Source organism: Zalophus californianus, chromosome X (assembly GCF_009762305.2).
Source record: "Zalophus californianus isolate mZalCal1 chromosome X, mZalCal1.pri.v2, whole genome shotgun sequence".
NCBI classification, from domain to species: Eukaryota; Metazoa; Chordata; class Mammalia; order Carnivora; family Otariidae; genus Zalophus; species Zalophus californianus.
The window spans coordinates 19,003,504-19,024,619 of NC_045612.1; the positions used below are offsets into that span (position 1 = coordinate 19,003,504).

At 40.0% G+C, this 21,116-nt stretch overlaps 1 protein-coding gene across 5 annotated transcripts in view; it reads left to right on the top strand.

The window, feature by feature from the left end:
* Positions 1-21,116, top strand: part of MBNL3 (muscleblind like splicing regulator 3) — a 109,481-nt gene that overhangs the window by 29,610 nt on the left and 58,755 nt on the right. For all 5 annotated transcript variants that reach the window (XR_003522660.2, XM_027608781.2, XM_027608780.2 and 2 more), the window contains one exon: positions 12,209-13,070. Coding sequence is in view for 4 of the 5 variants with exons in the window: in XM_027608781.2 (XP_027464582.1) it covers positions 12,894-13,070 (177 nt within the window). In the remaining variant the exon portion in view is untranslated. The remainder of the gene's footprint in view (positions 1-12,208; positions 13,071-21,116) is intronic.

Genomic DNA, 21,116 nt, shown 5'->3' on the forward strand with positions numbered 1-21,116 from the left:
TGCGCAGACTTCCTTGCTGGTTTGACTTCAGCGTTTTCCTGGAGTTTTGTTTTCAAATCCCTGCTTTCTTTTCGTGTCCTTCCTCAGATCTCATCCCGAAGCCCTCATGTAAGGATCTCTGCCTTACTTTTCCTTCTCTTTATGATTGGCATGCCCCCAATTTTGATAGAGCAAGCTTACAAAGGAGCAACAGAGAGAGGAGTTTTTGAAGGTGCTCACTAACTTGTTGTAGTATGATAGCTTCACAGTTGTTTCAGAATTTCTAAATCTTGCTTCAAAGTTTTCACTTTGATTTGGATAACACTTTTGGGTTTTTTTGGTTTTTTTGGTACAGAATTTTTATTATTGGGGAAGGGATTTAGTATGCCCAAAGGCTTTTATGCCTCCTTTCTGCCGGCTGGATGCCAGATCTCTGGGCCACATATTTTCTTGAATGGGTGATTTTAAACCTAACATATCAAGCATTTTCTAACTTACTTGCCAGACATGCATAAGAAGATATATTCAAAAAATTATAAGCAATTCAGGATCCTCTGGTTTCCATGGATAGGCAGTAATGAGCTTTCGTATTGTAATTACAGGAAGCTGGGAAGAAAATAGAAACTGGAGATTTTTTAATTAGTGTCCAGGACTCTATTATTATGACATCTGAGAATTTTGAATATGGAAAAACTCAGTACCACTATTTGGTGACAAGTGGAGACTTGAGATTTGTGACAGATTTTGTTTTGAAATTAGACCTTAACGTTGCTCCTTTGTATTGTCTATTTCACATGGCGTTAGAATGGTTGAACGAGATAATGAATATAAAACCCTTAACACAGGGGTACCTGGGTGGCTCAGTCGTTAAGCGTCTGCCTTCAGCTCAGGTCATGATCCCAGGGTCCTGGGATTGAGCCCCGCATCGGGCTCCCTGCTCAGCGGGAAGCTGCTTCTCCCTCTCCCACTCCCCCTGCGTGTGTTCCCTCTCTTGCTGTCTCACTCTGTCAAATAAATAAATAAAATCTTACCAAAAAAATGCTTAACACAGTGTCTGGCACAGAGTAAGAGCTCCATAAATGTTAACGATTATTAACATCAAGGAATATCAATAGTTTAATAACCAGGATACTGCTTTAGAATGCATCATAAAATGTACTCAGCAAAGCAAATTTATCTTCCTCATTGTGTTTTTAGTGGTTTTTTTTGTGAACCCTAAACACATTCTTGGAATTTTTACTCAATAAAATTCCCCAGTGTCCCAATTGATGAGAAATTGATGCAGAGAATATTTTTATAGAATATTTTGTATGTATGTTTATCCTGACCAGAGGAGAGCAGGAGAAATGGGCTCTTGTAGGCAGAAACAGGAAACACAAACACAAACCAAATATTTGGTTAAAGGAGAAATAGGAAAGATCCTATGTTTTGGCTAGCAGCAGATGGTGGCCAGGAGGGTTAGATGGTTAGAGGCAGGTAAGCGGAGTCTGATTTTGAAACATTTTCAAAATTAGAGAGGATCAGATAGAGCGTGGTAGAAAAGCAGAGTCCACAGTTTGGGAATCTATAGTAGAGAGGCAGTTGAGACAAAATCATGTGTGTAAAGAAGGTGGTATTCTCTGACAAGAGGATGGCAAAGCAGTTGCATTGAAATTAACAGGAGACACAGACTCACAGGGGTCAATAAATCTTTATAATCTCAGAGGCAGGGGCCTACCTTTCCCCAAGGATTCAAAGCTACGGAGAGTACCCTTCTGGTTTTCAGTAGTGTGAAATGCCTCCATAACCACAAATCCAAGTCCAACACTCTGGTTATGAGTTGTCAGGGAAAGAAACTACATGAATCAGGATGGTGGAGTTAAACTTCTGGGAACTCTGCCTGCCCATTCTGATCATGGATCGCCAAGATGTAAGATGTGATGAAATTGGATCACAAGCTCTTCATGTGTACACTAACAATTTCAGGTGTTTTATCCAAGTAGATGAACCTTTCTGGGCCTCTGCTCAAGGTCGAAGAAATCAATAGGTTACTTTGTTCCTCACTGGCTTTGCTAACTGTTGTGAGCTCATTTAGAGTTATTTGGAGTATTGTCATTTTGATGTGGACTTGATTTTCCACACCCTTCTTTTTAAAACCCAAAATCTGGATTTAAACTACACACCTTATAGGAGGAGGCACATAAGTTATTTCCCCATTTTTTGAGGCCAACTGGAATTGCAATTGATAGATTCCACGGAATTGTTCTTATCGAAGATGAGTATTACATTTCCAGGGTAAGGTGGTGCTTTCCATTCTCATGGTAAAATTAAACCAAGCTTCTCTCCACATCCCCTCTACCTGTTGAAGCTGACCCTGAGAGATAGTTACACATCTTTCTTTAGTGTTAGCAAAGACATTGACTACTTGTCCAAAATGCAATGAAAAGTTGTTAAAAAAAACCATTCTAGTTTACCTTTCCTCTAAATTTTCCTGTAAAGAAAGGCCCCTGACTCCTAATCCAGCAGAAATCTCTCTGAAATATTGAGAGACAAATGGAATTCTTAATTAATTAATTAACTTATTTATTTATTTTAAAGATTTTATTTTTAAGTAATCTCTACACCCAATGTGGGGCTTGAACTCACAACCCCAAGACCAAGAGTCGCACCTTCCACCAGCTGAGCCAGCCAGGCGCCCCTGGAATTCCTATTTTAGAGGCCTTAAGGAAGGGTACAGGTCAGATTCTTGTCCTGTGCTCCCAACTCTTCACTGCTAACCCTTTACTAAAGCAGCCCGCTTCCCAATCAACTCTAGGCGATTGGTTTATAGAGATATATTTCAGTCAGGGGTATGATATGAATGAGAAACATCAGGCCCCTAGCAGGAGTAACTTCAGACACAAAGGGTAGAACACTTGCGTACGCGTGCCTAGAAAACTCATTTTCCCCGAAACATCCCTTCAAGTCTACTAGAAGTTTTGGCATTGATGTGTTAAAACTACTGGGTCCTTGAAATCAGGGTGCATTTGGTCCTCTCCCAACATTTTCAGCCACAAAGCTCTGTCCTCTGTCCTTTCACTAGTTTTGTAAGCACTTCTAATAAGGAGCAGAGGTTTTGTACTGAGACTGAGAACCTTGATTTATTGGCTATAATACCTAGATATACAGCGATGAATTCCTTTACACCATTAAATCGCTTCGATGCGACTTAAGTTGACTTCTCTGACAAACAGTCATCTTTATGTGACTCATAAGCTTGACTAGACAGTTACTTGGCCGTTTATAAGTATTAAAGGATAAATAAACATTTAGTGATAGCTTTTGATCATTGTTTTGCAGTGTGTGTGTGTGTGTGTGTGTTTACTGATGAACAGTGAATGTTCAACCAAATCTTATCAGTGAGTAAATTGGCCCTGAAAATTCAATTGAATTCAACTCACTGTATGCTTTGGGAGGAGCGCGAGCACTTTCAAACCACTGGGGTGCTGGTTAAAGTCCTGTAGCAGGAATTTACAGGATGCCAGTAGGGACCAAAAAGTGACTATTTAAACATAACTCCCTGCCTGAGCTCATTCTGTGACAAAATATAACTGAAAAAAAAAAAATCCTCGTGGAGCTTTCAACTACAGTTTAAAAGGAATTTCCGTCATAGAGATTAAGATTGACAAATATTTGAGTCAATCTGGAAAACAGGAATGTAATTATATGTCCTTAATGACTGGGGTCACTGATAAATGGGGAGTTGGCAAAATGCAAACAAGAAGCTGCACTTTTCATTTTGTTTCTCTACCGACTTTTCATGCAGGCCTGACTTGAATCACTGCCTGGCCTGGCCTAACACAGCCTGTGAGCACTCTGACCTTCCTGTACCTCCCTTTCGTCTTTTGTCCTTCCGGAGTATGTTGGATGCATAAACTTGGCTCTGACTGCGTGTTGTAGGCTCCTTAAAGAAGACCATTTTAAAAGGGCAGAGCATTGTGACCACAGCATGTTTATGGCCACGAAGTTTCTACTCAGCTTAAAATCTTTGAGCGAGGCTCCTTTTTCCATAACAAATATATATTCCTCGGGTCACTTTCCAGGTCCTTCAGAAACTACCCATACATTATTTGCCTTCTGTGGTGTCAGCTGGCCATCCTAGCCAGCCCATGCCTGCTCACCATCCTATGGAAACCTGGCAACTATTGTTCTCTTTTCTTGCCTTCATTCACCCAGTTTCTGTTTCTTCATTCATTTATTTTTTAAGATTTTATTTATTTATTTGACAGAGCGAGAGAGCATAAGCAGGGGAAGTGGCAGAGGGAGAGGGAGAAGCAGGCTCTTCACCAAGCAGGAAGTCTGACATGGGGCTCCATCCCAGGACCCTGGGATCATGACCTGAGCCGAAGGCAGACGCTTAACCATCTGAGCCACCCAGGCGCCCCCTTCATTCATTTTTTAAGGGCCTGCTCTACTTGCTCCTCTTTGAAAGCTCTGGTGACCACTCCAGGCCTGAGGGACATTCTCCCCTTAGAATTCTCCCTGCATTTGTCATTCGTGGTCCTGAAGTTTACTCGTATTTTTCTTTTTCATTTTATTAACATATAATGTATTATTTGTTTCAGAGGTACAGGTCTGTGATTCATCAGTCTTACACAATTCACAGCGCTCACCATAGCACATACCCTCCCCAACATCCATCACCCAGACACCCCATCCCTCCCACCCTCCTCCACTCCAGCAGCCCTCAGTTTGTTTCCTGAGATTAAGAGTCTCCTACAGTTTGTCTCCCTCTCTGGTTTTGTCTTATTTCATTTTTCCTTCCCTTCCCCTATGATCCTCTGTATTGTTTCTCAAATTCCTCATATCAGTGAGATCATATGATACATGTCTTTCTCTGATTGACTTATTTCGCTCAGCATAATACCCTCTAGTTCCATCCACGTTGTTGCAAATGGCAGGATTTCGTTTTTTTGATGGCTGCATAATATTGCATTGTATATATATACCACTTTTTCTTTATCCATTCATCTGTCAATGGACATCTTGGCTCTTTCCATAGTTTGGCTATTGTGGACATTGCTGCTATAAACATTGGGGTGCAGGTGCCCCTTCAGATCACTACATTTGTATCTTTGGGGTAAATACCCAGTAGTGCAATTGCTGGGTTGTAGAGTAGCTCCTGAAGTTTACTCTTAAGTGTCTACATTGTTGGCTTTTCTTTCACATTATGTTGTTTTTGCCTCCCCAACTCAAGAGGTTTCCTCAGTGCAGAGGTGGTGTCTTTCACCTCTTCGGATTCCCCAGAAGCTTGGGACACAAGTCTGTGCATACAGTTGGTGTACAATAAATGTTTGTTGGTTGATTGATATTCTCACACATGAACATTTTTAAAGGCCTCATTCGCTTGAATTTTAGGACATGATGAAAAATATTTGTTAAATGGATAAAGTGAACAACAGATATGGGGTTTTTGTTTATTTTTTGCCCCTTGCCTTCCCCATCCATGGCCAACCAACATCTAGGGCGGTGCCTGGGTCATATTAGATACCCGATAAATATGTGTCAAATGAATTTTCAGCAAAATCACCCTGTATGTAATTAAATGCCATCAGTCTGATGACTCATTTTCTATTTCACTCATCTCAAGTGCTTGAGCATTATAGGACTTGAATTGCCAAATATGTTACATTCCCATTGACTTCAAGTTCAAATCCAGTTCATGAATGAAGAGCTTTTAATGGCACTGGACTTATGTCCCATGAACACAAGGAAGCAATTAACCAATGTTGTTTAATAATAACTGTGTCTAGAATCCAGGTTTTAAGGTGTATTTATATTAAATTGGAGTTGTTTAAACTCTTTAAATGGCATTTATTAGCGAGTTCTAATAATTTAGTATATTATTGAAAGCCATACCTTTTATCAAAAAAAAAAAAAAATCAACTTCAATACACGTAGCCAGTCACATATGTTGCTAAAGTTATGGTCAAAAGAGACACTGTGGCACTTTTTTTCCTGTGACCCAATGTATAAACTGAGGTATAGGGGGGTTCTCTTAATTGCCTTATGAAATGGAATAACTTGGCTTACCTGTTTTTTGTAGAAGGTATATTAAATGTATTACCCTAGGAGTAGTGTGGGGGAAAAAATGCAATGAGGCTCTAAAAAAAAAACTTAATGAAAATGTTTTGCACATAGGCAAAATAGCCTTATTTGTACAGCCTTTTCTTTGGGACAGGAAAACCCATTTTCCCTAGGACTCCTATGAAGTCCATCTGCACTGCTCAACACTTCTCCGGTGCCTTAAAGGGCGTGTATTGGTAGACCGCGAACCAAAACACGTGAGGGAAATAGAACTTGAAGCAAACTTGAAAACTTGAAAGGTTTTCAACCTTGTCAGCTTGCCAACTCAAAATATATGGTCACAAGAAATCCCGAGCTAATACAGATGTAAGGGAAGCTTAAAAATGGAAGGAAAGCAAAACATTGTTTTCATTGTTTATCCGGGAGCTTGATAAATGCATTTGGAAGAAATGCCTCTTCAGATAGTGCTTTAGGTGCCACATAGTCTCTGTGTGATCTTCGGGACAGAGGTGTTGGCAGTGTTTCCATGTTATGTGCTGGCTTGTGCATGGGAGGTAAAAGAGAGGACGAGGCATGGAAAGTGGAGGAAAAAGGGCCTTGCAAACAGCTTTGGAACAAGTTACTGTTTCCATGAGATCAGTACAGAGTATTTATTCCTTTTGTTTTACCATCAAGGAAACTTCCATGAGAAAAGGTATGAATCCTTTAAAAAGCTATCTGCTCTTTCAAAGGAAGCACTTGATAATGAATCTCGTGTGTATATAATTTCAAAGTAAAAATGTTTGTACTTTCTTTATGTCTTCTCGAGAATTCTTATAGATGAGCATTAGCGAACCGTCAAAACGAACCATTATTTTCCAGGAAGAATATGTAGGCAGTGTTTCTTCCTATGGCTCCAAGGGAAATCACCACCCCCACTCCCAGCTCAGTTTCATCACACTGATTATTGGGCAAAAACATTCCAAAGATTAACCTACTCTTTGAAGATATAGACAAAAATCATTTGGGTGTCCCGTATTTTTACTTTAAACCCAGGAAGAGATCTCACTGCAACCAAATGAGCAGAAATAGACCATTCCTGATGACAACTGAATGCTCCATATATCAAGAATCCCAGGTATTAACAGTCCAATTTGAAAGCCAGAATTGCGAGAAAATACTCAGCTTTATAGGGCCAGTTGATCTGAAACTGACAGAGGTGGCCAAAGTTCAGCCAGCCTAGAGGGTGTTCAACTGACAAAACTTGCCAGCAAGGTAAACAGAAGGGTTAATATTAAATTCCCATTTACTCTTTGACCTCTTAATATAGGAATCCTGGGGAATGCTGCATGGCTCTAACTTCCCACAAGACAGAGCCAGCAAAAGTAAGACATGATCTCTACCTTCAAGGAATGTACAGTCTAGTAAGGGAGAAAAGTTAAGGGTCTATAATGAGGAAGAATGTTTACAAATGCACTATGTGCCCTAAGACAGACACAGTATCATGATGTGGTTAAGAGGGGACTCTGGACTCAGGCTGCCTGGGTTTGAACCATGGTTTGATCATCTATGAGCTACACGAAGTTGTACAAGTTAAATGAATTAATCTTCCCCTACCTCTCTTTCCCCCATCTGTAAAATGGGACAGTAGTACCCCCCCCCCCCCCGCCCACCAAGAGGAATGCAGGGAGCAGTACGAATTGGTGTGAGTAATTTTGAGGTCTTCCTTTTGGGGCTGCATTTTGATGCAGCAGTGTTTGAGTGTGTGCTTAAGAGTGTTCTCAAGTCATGGGGCTTGGTGTCCCACTCATGGTGAATTAGCCTGTGCAGAATTCTGAAGACCTAGGGTCTGCCTCCAGTCCTACATAAACTCTCACAATCATTTCACTTCCTGGTGCATTAAGTTTCTTCTCTAGTTAAATGAGCATAGGAAGTTTCATGACAGCAGGGACCTTATCTTGTTCAACATCTAGAACAGTGCCTGGCTCATAGTAGGTGCTGGCTAAATGTTGGTGCACCTCAACTCGGGGAAATGAAGATGTTGATACAACAGACGTGAACGTAACTTTGAGAAGGAATCATAAGTACTGCTCAAAAATGACTGGCTTTCCATGTGTAAGGTTCCCAGAGAGATAAGAGATAAGAAATGAGCTCTATGACATTTCTCTGCCAGAATCTAAGCATGAAATTTCGAAACAGGAGATCTTGCCTCAAGTCATGGCTCCATCACTTAAAGCTTTGTAACTCTAGATAAATTACTTAACCTCTTTGGGCTTCATTTCTTCATTGGCATTTTTGGGCGATCACCCAGGCTTTTGAGTGTTCTTTAGAGCTCCAAAGATCAAGGAAATAAAAAGCACTCGTGAACTAGCGAATACTATGCAAGTACAAATGTACTAAGAAATGGTAGCTCTTCATGCTCTACATTAGAGGACGATAAATCATAAAAAGCAAAATTGTATTCCTGTTACTCGAGCTTAAGGTAGTGAAGATAAAGCCGTATTGTCTCCCAAAGTTGATCTTCTTTAAAATGCAGGGGAAAATGGCGCGCTCCCTGTCTTGTATACACAGCCAGACCAGCAGAGCAACTTGAGAGAACTGCTCTCCCTCGGCACACCAGCTCCCTTTAGCTGCCGCACCTCACTTCTTCTGAGCCAGCTTCAAAAACTGTTCCAAGTCTGCAGGAAGACATGTGCTGGCTAGGACGGTTTTTGAAGAATTGGTCAGGGTCCCATCAGAGGTTGCAGGCCAATTTCAAAAAAAGAAGAAAATTCTTTCTCCCATTGCCCCATCTTACATAAAATGCATGGCCAGAGTTCAGCACCTGTTTGCATGTTTCTTTTCCAAAAGTTCAAAATTCAAATGTATTATTTATTGTCTGTTTCTATACTTGATGGACCTCTGTAGAAAAATCTTTCTTCAGACCCTCAGGCCCTCACTGTTTATGTTCTGAGCAAATCATTCATATATATATATATATATATATATATTCCTTTTTGGTTATTTTTCATTCACATGTATCTTCCATTTGTGTTTTTACAGTCAAGATGAAACTCAATATCTGATACTCAGAGCTTACTTTTGTTTAGCAAATCCCTGTTATTTCAGTACATGTCCGTGGCATAATGCCAATAAATTAACCTTTTATCGATTCTCTCGGCCAAGTTGCTAAAAATTGTTGCTGGTTGACGCTGGGTTAAATTGCAAGCCTTAAAGCTGCCCAGTATTCACATGCTTTCAGGCAGCCTATGTAATTTAGTTGTAGGACTAAATATGAATATATTTTTAAATATAAACTTACAAACCTGCAGAATGTTCTCTCTTAGAGTATTTTCCATACTACACTAAATCAACTACAGTATGGAAACTAATTTGCTCTTGAAATTCCACTTAGGAACACTATGTAGAATTTGTGTCTAGGGAGAACCTAAAAAAGAAAGCTTGGGGTAGCCAGTTGTATCACTTGTGAGGCTTTTTTTGGGGGGGTGTAATGTTTCTTTAGACTTCTTTTTAATATATGTAATCCACCTACTATCCAATTCACCCATTGAAGTGTACGATTTCGTGAATGGGTTTTAGTATATAAAAAAATGGCACAACTATCACTATCTACTCCAGAATATTTTCATCACTCCCCAAGGAGACCCTGGACCCATGAAGCCATTACTTCACTTTCTCCTCTCCCCAGAGTCCTCACAACCACTCATTTGCTTTCTGATTCTGTGGATTTGCCTATTGTGGATATTTCATATAAATGGAACCATATACTATGTGGTCTTGGTGACTGGCTTCTTCCACTTAGCATAGTGTTTTCAAGGTTCATCCACGTTGTAGCACGTAGCCGTACTTTGTTCCTTTTAATGATGGAATCATATTCCATTTTGCAGGTATATCACTTTTTGTGTACCCATTCATCTGTTAGTGGACACTTGGGTCGTTTCTACCTCTTGACTATCATGACTAGTGAACATGAGTGTATACATAGCTCTTCGAACCCCTCCTTTCAGTTGCTTGGGATATATACCTAGGCACAGTGCAAGGTCATGTGGTGACTGTTTGCCACACCAGCTGCACTATTTTACATTCCCACCAGCAACGACGGTTCCGATTTCTCCAATTTTTCTGTTTTTTACTATAGCCATCCTAACGCTGGCGAAGCAGTATCGCATTGTTGTTTTCATTTACATTTCCCCATCTGGCTATTTAAAAATATATATATATATGGTAAATATTTTCCTAGAGGTCATTTGCCTGACAACCTTAACCCTCTAGAACATGATCCTGCATGGGACATATTGCTAAAGGGCCCCCAAACCAGAAAGCCTTGCACTTTGCCCCCAGGCCCATCATTCAGTGAGTAACTAACTCTTATTCAACATTCATGGTTGGCTGTTACATTTTCCTGAAGGGAGCTGGACAATCCTATGGCAGATACTGTGGCAGGAAGACAAGTGACAGTAGAAGTGACCATTAACAATGTGCCACCAAAGGAGGGAAACTATAATACTTTCTAGGACACTTATGACCCCAAGTCAAAAGAGGTCAAAAGATGTTCAGTATTTTGTAAGAAGGCAAAGCTACCTATAATACATTTTAGAAAGGCTTCCATGAAGGATGACTCAGAGAAACACATGTTTGCCCTTGGATGGATAAGCTTACCTGAATTTTCTAGATATTTAATTTCCCGGTGATATCTAAACAATTAGGTGATAATTGAGTTTCATCTCGACTGCGAAAAGACAAATAGAAGATTCAGATTCTGTAGGGTTGTTAAAGATCTCATTCAAAAATTTAAACGAAATGTTTTCAAGAACTTGAATTCTACTTTTTTGATGAAGTTGACCATGGGTTGATTTGACTGATACTCAGAGCTTACTTTTATTTTAGCAAATCCCTGTTATTTCAGTACGTGTCCGTGGCATAATGCCAATAAATTAACCTTTTGTCGATTCTCTCAGCTGAGTTGCTAAAAATTGTTGCTGGTTGACGCTGGGTTAAACTGCAAGTCTTAAAGCTGCCCAGCATTTAATGTATGACTGAACAGTGCTTTCTGTCTCACTTATTTGTATATGCTGAAACCTCCTCCTGAGTTGTTTCAGTATCCCTTTACAGAGACTAAGAACTAATAGGGCATACACAGAAAGAAAAAAATACCCACGGGCACCTGAGTGGCTCAGCGGGTTAAGTGTCTGCCTTCGGCTCAGGTCATGATCTCGGGGTCCTGGATCGAGCCCCGTGTCAGGCTCCCTGCTTGGTGGGGAGTCTGCTTCTACCCCTCCTTCCCACTTGTGCTCTCTCTCCTATCTCTGTCTCTCTCAAATAAATAAAATATTTAAAAAAAGAAAAAGAAAAAGAACCCAGCATCTTTTCAGAGGATTTTTTTTTTCTTTATCTGAAGCCCATTTTACATTTTACATTCTCCCCTACCTCATCTGCAGTGGGTGTCCGGTGAGTTATGTATGTCATGACCATTTGATGCGATCATCAACAATTACATTTCAAATACACATGCAGCAGGACCTCTAAGAGCAACTTAAATTTTCTTAGCAATTCGTATTCTGGATTTTGAGAGCAGATAAGCAAGCCTTCGATCAGACCATAGCAAAGCCAGGTTAATGACAGGTCTTTGGTAACCTCTAGAACCTGAGGGGCTGTCCTGTCCAGCTCTGGCAATTTCTGTGCGGTGAACCCCCAAATGAATTTCTGCCCCCAAACAGAATGAAACCATCGTTTCTCCTTTTTAATTGGGCTTGTATTTCTTTTTCTTTTAAGATTTATTTATTTATTTGAGAGAGAGAGTGTGTGTGAGCGAATGAGCAAGGGGAGGGGCAGAGGGAGAGAGAGAGAATCCTTGAGCAGACTCCCCTCTGAGCACAGAGACCCACGCAGGGCTGGACACGGGGCTCGATCCCAGGACCCTGAGACCATGACCTGAGCCGAAACCAAGAGTCCACTGCTTAACCCACTGAGCCTCCTGGGCACCCCAGTTGGGCTTGTATTTCAGCAGTAAATCTATGTGGCTGCCTCCTTTTACTCTACACTGGGAAATGCTCTTTTTATTCACAACGGCCGACTGTACTATGTTGCACTGGCAGTATCTAGGTGCTTCCTGTTTTAAATAGGATGTGGTACTTCTTTTCCAGATCTGAAGTTTAAAACCGAAGTATTGCATTCTAATAGCTAATTTTATTTTTTTTTCTTGCAGGTTTCTGAAAAGTGCCTTTTCTGAACACTGCTACTTCGATTCCACTCTAGAGCTGTCTCTTTATAAACCCCTCTCCCTCCCCAGCCCCCAAACCTGGTGTGCTTGCAGTTCAGTCTTAGCAACTGGTCCATTCTTTTTTCCCCTTCGATTCCCAGTTTTCCTAGTCTTTTTCCCTCCTCCTGATTTTGCAGCAAATTTTATATTTACAGTTGTAACATCCTTACCAATCTTAGTCATTAAATCCAAGAAATAGGGAGAAAAACATTTCTTCCCTTGATCTGAGACCATTCCACAAATTGAAGGGCAACCAGCAGCATATGCTTTTTGCAAGAATAATTGAAAACATCAACTGGAGAGCACAGAATTCTTTTGAAAGCCTGCCAGTTATTTGAAGTAACTTCGGCAGAGGAACAAATTAAACACTCAATATCTTAACCTTTCTGGTTGCCTTCTTAGGAGCTGGTCTCTAATTTAATTTTTAACTATTCTGATACAATTTTTATTTTGTGATTGGCTCTTTGACCAGACCCAATTTTGGCTGAAACAAAAACCTAAGTGCTAACAAAGAAGCATTTCACCAAAGCAACCTTACCTCTTCACATATAGCTTGAATTCACTTTTAACCTTTTAACAGCGGTGAAACTGTCCTAGAGAGGGTGCACTTGATTCTAACTTTGCTTTCAATATGACGGCTGTCAATGTCACCCTGGTTCGTGACACCAAGTGGCTGACTTTAGAAGTCTGCAGAGAATTTCAGAGAGGAACCTGCTCTCGAGCTGATGCAGATTGCAAGTTTGCCCATCCGCCAAGAGTCTGCCACGTGGAAAATGGCCGTGTGGTGGCATGTTTTGATTCTTTAAAGGTGAGTCTAATCTACACGCACATAACATTTCATTTAAATTTGTCGATGTCTATGTGTTTTGAAATATGATGTGCTTTGAAATTAGTAAAGTTAATAATAGCATGGAAGTGGTAAGTTTTGTTTGTTTGTTTGTTAAGACAGGATATAGACTCTGTGCTTGTAGAACTAAGCCAGACTGTAGTTCATCTTATCTCATCAAAGCCCACTGATCAAGATAGATTTGAAGGAAAAAAAATTAAAGAATTTTTGTAGGAGTGAGAAATTGCGGCCTTGCCATACTTTACTTCTTTGTATAGGATTTAAATGTTGAGTACAGTGATCATAATTCTCGTAGAGCCTAAAGAAGCCCTGTAGTGAATTACAGCCCTATTAACTATGTTATCAAAATACACTTGGCAGGGACCAGGCAGCTTTCAGAGGACAAGTGAAGTCATATTCCAAGAGTATAAGGTGAAAATCTCACCATCCAGGAGGAAAATGTCTTTTAAAGTTTATTTATTTATTTTAGTAATCTACACCCAACGCAGGGCTCGAACTCACAACCCCAAGATCAAGAGTTGCACGGTCTACCGACTGAGCCAGCCAAGGGCCCCCAGCATACTTAGTCAAAGTATATTTTGAAACTTTAACTTAAACATTGGTACCACACTAGGTTCACTTAACTTTCTTCCTGAACTGATTAACCAATTTTAGATTTGTGAGTACATTTTATAAGGCAAGTCTTATAGCCAAGGTCATCAAAACTGAATATTATGTACTAGACTATAACCAAAATACGAGGGCAAATGAGATATTATATAGTATAGAACATATGTGAAAATGCACTGACTTTCATGTTTTATTCATAGTTATCTTTACATTAAGGATAAAGATGTATAAATTAAAGCACAGAAGTAAAAATAAAAAATGGTAATAGATTCCTGGTTTAATAAGATTTGCTACAATGCATTCAAGAATTTTTTTTCAACATACATCAAAGTGAATTAAGCCTAATAAGAACCTTTTCAATTTCTTGATATTGTTTTAGCCTCATCATGACCAATTTTACCTCATTAACATTTTTATTTATGGCTGTATTGGCTGACAGAGATGTATTCCTTTATGTGATCATTTCTTCAGAAAACATTTCATCAAGTTACATCCTCCATAGATAGTTAATTTAACTTATTTCGTGGTTACTACTTTTTGTTGCAGACCCTCCCAAGTCAAGAATGCAAAGTTGTTATTGTAAAAAACCAGTAATTTTTGCCATCGAAAATGTTGAAATTGCTCTTATTTGCAGCAGATATTATGATTAAAGGGCTTATTCTCTACATCTCACTATCATTCGAGTTTCATCTACAATTATTTTGTGTATTATTAAAATCTCCTGCTGCATTACCTGGCAATGCCTTGAAGCAGAAAAGAGCACTGGGCTATTTGGGGTGGAAACAGGAGATATCTTTCATCCAGTCCGTCTAGTGGGTCTGGGATAGCACAAGGCACTGTGCATATGTTGTTTCAGGAGATGTGGGGGACAGTCCCAGCCTCGCTACTGTGTCTGACCTTAGCTACTTAACTCTGATAAGGCTTACATTCCTTTATCCCTACCTAACTTCCAGGATTATTATGGAGATGCCATGAGATTACATAAACTAAAACTCATGTATCACTCTAAGAGTGAATTAAATGGGAGATTATTTTCTTGCAGTTCACTAAGATGTTTGTTTGAGGAGTTCTTCAAAACGGCTCTATTTAGTTAGGGTTTATTGTTTGACTCTACAAACTCATGTTCCAAATGGACATACCCAAATCCAGTTGCCCTGAGTGTCATATTAATTCTTCAAGCTAAGTTATCACTGTTTTTATAGTTTACTCTTTGACTGAAAGTTCCTTGCAGGCTTTGTATATTCTCTCTTTCCAGACATCTGGTGGAAGGAGATAGGTGATCCTCCTAATCAATGGTATACTTCAGGTCAGAGTGCCATAAAGGAAATATTTTGAAGAAAATAATAAGCAAAGCAATTGTTAACAAAACACATACTGCACTACTACTTTGAAGGTTGGAAAATGTTTAATTCAGAGACTACATAGATAATGGCCAATGAATATTGATAAGCCACTTAATTATTTAAATACACTGTCTACTCACTGCATCCAGTGTTTTTAAAATAATTTTTGCATTATGTTAATATCTTGATGACCAATCACACAGGATAAAGACAATTTATATAACCCTCACATTTTCAAATTTTAATGAAAACTTTAATATTTCAAATACACAAAGCCTTTCAAACAGTTAATTAATTTGCCATTTAGACAACACATTCATCACAGTTCCACATCTACACAAGAGCTTTGTGGCTCTCTGCTTTTATATTATTCCTTATCCATGATATGCATGAACCCTATACTAAGTTGGGGGTAATTGACCTATGTGGATTGTACAACGATCCTATCTATAATACACAAATAGCATACCTCAGTGTTTATTGTGGCATTTACTACCCTCCTTGAGGTTGTATAATTGAAACACCTTTGAAATGCATCTGTGCGCTATTTCTGTTTCCGTGAGTGGTTAAATAATTGAAGCAATCATTTGATGAGTTTTGGGCTGCTGCTTTTGGTGCTCTGTGTCTTGTTTTTGTAAGGATTCCATTAGCACTAGGTACTCTACCAGATGATGATGGTTCTTTGCCTTCCTAATAGACACAGTAGACACAATGTTCTATACTCACCTCATAATGAGGGAATGTTGTCAAAATAAGGAGGGCAAGCTTGATGGCTAATTATGCATTGTGCTGAAGTGCTGTGCCCATCACTCCATGAATGTTGAGTGTTCATTGATAAAGGTTGCCCCATCTTCAGATAGAGATCTAGACAGTGCAGCCCATAGATTAATTTCCAACTACATAAAAGAGTCTCATGTCATGTTGATATGTAGCTGTTTTTGACTCAATTGCCTAGCCTGCTTGGCACATTTATTTCAAAATTCTCTCCAAAATATTGCTTAACCCGCTCTGTGCCAGTTTCTTGATATGACAGTTTGCCACTGACCTAGCTTGATACTTTCAGGGTATGTCTCTTACATTTAACAAAAGATCGTCACTAAAAAGTACCATGCTAGGATCTTTGTGATCGTTTCTGTAGCCAAGATTGTTATCTTCATGTATTCTGCTTCGACGATGTCATGATGTCTTGATCTCTCATACTTGAAGCAGGGTGACATTAGCCACGTGTTATCCAGGAAGGGTGTAAATGCTGTGATTATTTCATTATGGCAGATCAACACCCATTACATCTGCGGCCCCTCAACACATTGAGTAGTTTTGTAACAAAAATTTCCTGGCAAAGGCCTTGGCAGTGGGCCTCATCACAGGACAGTCATGTCAACCCGCATACATTCCTAAAAGATGGAAACTGCATGCAGAATGCATGTAAACTAGCCCCACACTATGTCTTCAGACATCACGTATGATCACAAGCGTAATCATATTTTGACAAGTGAAACCTGTTGTGTAAGCATACGGATGTGAATCCATCCTTGTAGGTCAGATTGTCCTGAGCCACCTGTATATTCTGTACTTTGTCTCACTAGTCACAGCCATTTTCACGAGTTCAAAATTTGACTGAATATTTATGTCATCCCTGTTTGCTAAGGGAAAACTTACTGGGAGCAGAAGACTCCTAGCAACATAATCCCAACGGTCACTGGATTATGCAAGACTTAGAGCCATTTCTAAGCTTGATCAGAGAGGTCTGCCTGCACTATAAAGATACATAGACAACACCTGTCATCCTGAGATTCCAAGAATATAATATTTTATTTGAGGATCTCTATCTTCAGTAATACTGAGCTTCAAAAGGAAGTATCTTTGACTGGTAAAAGTCAGTGCTATTTCGGACATTAAAAAAACTTTTTTTGAAGGAAAAATGGAATTACAATTAGAACCTAAACAAATACACATTGATAGCTCAACCTAACTTTTTAAATTTTTTATTTTGAAATAATTTCAGGCTTACAGAAAAGTTGCAAAAGTAGTACAAGGATTAGGGGCACCTGCGTGGCTCAGTCAGTTAGGCGGCCAACTCTTGATTTCATCTCAGATCATGATCTCAGAGTCCCACATTGGACTCCATGCTCGGTGGGGAGTCTGCTTGAGATTCTCTCTCTCTCTCTCTCTCTCTCTCTCTCTCTCTCTCTCTCTACCTCTGTCCCTCCGCCCCGCTCACTCTCTCTCTCCCTAAAATAAACAAATCAAGCTAAAATAAAATAAAATCTTTAAACATAGTATAAGGAGTTCCTGCATACCCTTCACCCAGCTTCCAGTAATGTCAACAACTTAGATACCTTACATAGCTCAGCTATCAAAACCAGGAAATTAACTCTAGTACAATATTATTAACTAAACTAGAGACCTTATTTGAATTTCACCAATTTTCCCCCAGTGTCCTTTCTCTGTTCCAGGATCGTATCTCCTTAGTCCCCTCCAATCTGTGACAGTTCCTCAGTCTTTCCGTATCTTTCCTGACCTTGACACTTTGGACGAGTACCGGTCAGTTATTTTGTAGAATGCCTCTCAGTTTGGGTTTGCAAGTGCTTTCTTATGATTTGATTAGGGTCATGCATTTTTGGCAAGAAAACCGCAGGAAAGATGTGCATTATATCCGAGAGTGCATGATGTCGATGTGTCTGATCACTCGTTATATTATGGTCAACCAAGAAGGGGAGGGAGGAGAAAATAGACCGAGGGCATGACAGAAAAAGACATGGTGACGGTCCCCCAGAATGACAGAAACCTGGAGGATGAGAAGCCCAAGAAGTTTTGGGATGTGTGTGTCCCTGTTGTGGGCTACTGTGGGCTGACCCTTGTGCTGAATGAAGTCAGTGCCCCTGGCCACCTCTAACTTAGGATCTTCCTACATCAGGAACCAGGTGTTCTGCCTTTGTTTCCAAGATAAATAATATTTCCCCCGATTGTGAAAGTTATCCAGTTCTATGAAGGGAAAGGAAAAGACAAAAAGAAATCTTAAGAAGCATACACAAGAAGACAAGAATAAAATGTAACAAAAGGTAGGTAAAGTGTAAATATCATCCCCACTGAGCCAATATCATCATTAACGTTTCTGTGTGTTTCCGTCCAGTCTTTCCATCCTTTATATGACTATACATATGTCTTATAAACCTTGCCTTACCTCCTGCATCCTCACAGACTTCACTCCCTCACTCGCTCCCCCAACAATCCTGGACAGCCAGCCTCTCCTTCCATTTATCCTTCCTGTCAATCTCATGTTCTTCCCAGGGTACCAAAAAAAAAGAAAAGAAAAGAAAAGAAAATCTAGATACTGCCTGATCTCTCATTCAGAGACTTTTAAAAAATATACCACTTATTGTGGCACTTTTTGTGGTCAGAAATTAAAAACATCATTTCTAGAAAACTGTAATATAGTCACAAAGATTTCAAAAGAAACAAATCTGTAAGTCTGTTACCTGATGAATCTCTTCAGTACGTATGTCCTTTCAAAATTTCTTTTAATGACAACTGTTTCCTCAAAAAGAGGAAAAAAAAGGTTTCAGTCATTCCATGGAATTCCAAAGGCTTTTCATACTTGTGAAAGAACAGTATTTTAGAAACATACTTGATGTAAAAGATACCATTTTTCAAATAATATACAGCCATCAGAAATTATGTTTATGAGAACTACGCCATCATAATAATAAGCTTTATCTTCTATTCAATGCCGACTGTATTCCAGAAACTTTACACATGCTGACTCTAATCCTCACCACAGCCCTGTGTAGGCTTTGCCATTGGATGGGCCCGGTTTTGGCAGCTGTGTGGCCTTGAACCAGCACCCAAACTTCCTGTCCCTACATTCCCTCACCCGTGAAAACAAAGAACCTACTCGCACCTACCTCTGGAGTTACTGAGCATTCAAATGAGGGGATCCACATAAGGCACTTGGAACAGAGCCTGGCTCATTATCAGCACTCAAGAAATGTCTATGTTCACCAAATAAATTCCAGGGGCCCTGACAATTTAAACATGAAAAATGAAATCCAGCCATGACAGTCCTCACAGTCCTTGAAGAATAGAATATACTAGGGGCACCTGGGTGGCTCAGTGGGTTAAGCCTCTGACTCTTGATTTCGGCTCGGGTCATGATCTCAGGGTTGTGAGATAAGCCCCATGTCACATATGGCTCCATACTGGACATGGAGCCTGCTTAAGATACTCTCTCTCCCTCTCTATCCCTCCCCTCAACCCCCCTCCACCTCCCCTCCACACTCAATGAAAAAAAAAGAATAGACTATACTAGAAGTATAACCCTGGGGGCAGGGAAGGCCTTCTAAGCACACTATCAAAGGCAGAGACAAAGCAAAGGAATATTAGAACTGACCACACAATACAAATCATGGCTGAGTGACAGAAAACACCAAAAAGTTAGAAGATAAGCCATAATTTGGGGGGAAAATTGTAACTAATGTGACAGACAAAAAGGTCTTTAATATACAACAAGCTTTACAATAAAAAAGAATACAAACAACGGTATTTTCCTGGAAAAATAGATGAAGGATAGAAACAGTCAAGCAAGACAATCCGATGTGTATGCCTGGGGACATTTTGGTGAGCCCTCCTGACACAGCTGCGCTGACACCTGACACAGCTGCCCTGACACCTGACACAGCTGCCTGTTTCCGCTGTCCCCGTCACAGTGCACCCCCCGACCTCCAGTCCAGAGAACTCTCACCTTGTAGTTCAGTTCTTTCTGCATTATTTATGTGTTCTACAAAACTGTTATTTCTAATCCAAAAAGAAAATTTTTTAGACAAGGCTAAGCTCCAAGGGGAAACTAAAATCATCTTTATAAGAGAAGTTTTATGATATTAAATATAATGCTTGCATACTCGAATCCTGAGAGAAAAGTTGAGAATTTCATTGAACATCTCCTCTACATTCTGGCATTCTGGAGCTGAGAATAAGGAATCTTACATGTTCCAAATACCTTCCTTCTTCCCCTCCACTCAGTGTCCATGGACAGATAGATACATAACTAGCTAGCTAGCTAGGTAGATAGATAGATGCAATTTATTCGTCCAGTCACTGGATAGGTACTTAAGAAGCACCTGTTGGGTGCCAGGCATTGTGCTAGGCAGAGGGATCTAGCAGTGAACTAGAAGCAGTCCCTGCCTCCATGAAGCAGATGGTCTAGTTGGGGGAGGGGCAAACAGAAAGGAAGTCAGTATTCAGGTGAATGACATCATCCGGTGTGAAGAAAAATGAGGCAGGGAAAGGACACAGGGAATGGCAGGGGCTGCTGTTTTAGATTAAATAGTCAGGAAGGACTCCTCTAATGCAATGATACTTGAGGAGAGGCATGGAGGAGGTGAGGGAGTAAGCTATGAGGATTTCTGAGAACATTCCAGGCAAAGAGAACAGCAATAGCAAAGGCCCCGCAGCAGGAGTGAGCCTGGTGTGTGTGAGGAACCTTGGGGTCACCAGGGTGACTGGAGCAGAGGGATGAAGGGGGAAGAGCGGCAGGAGATGAGGTGGGAGAGGTAAGGGGCTGTGTATATCATGGTAAAGACCCAGAGCATGTCCCAGATGAGGAAGGACCCTGGAAGCCTGTGTTAGGCATCACTGGACTCTCCTGATACAGATCTTTTCCCTGCTGCTTTTGCTCTGTATTTTTTGCTGTAATAAATCTTAGCCATTGAGTCTTAGAAGTCCGCTGGTGAATCGCCAAGCAGAGCTCTTCCATATATTATTCTTTATCATATGTTATTTACTTGATGATTTTTCTTTTACTTTTAACTTTTTAGAAAAATGTTGTGAATGGGTTGTTTCTTTCCCTTTTGATTTTTTAAAATTTAATTTTTGAATGGATAATGCATTTTAATCATTCAAAAATTTGAACAACAAATGGCCGTCAATTGATGAATAGATAAAATGTGTTTTCTACATACCATGGAATATTATTTAGCTATATAATGAAGTACTAACATGGATGAACCTTGACAACATTATGTTAAGGGCAAAAAGGCAGTTCAGAAAGACTCCATAT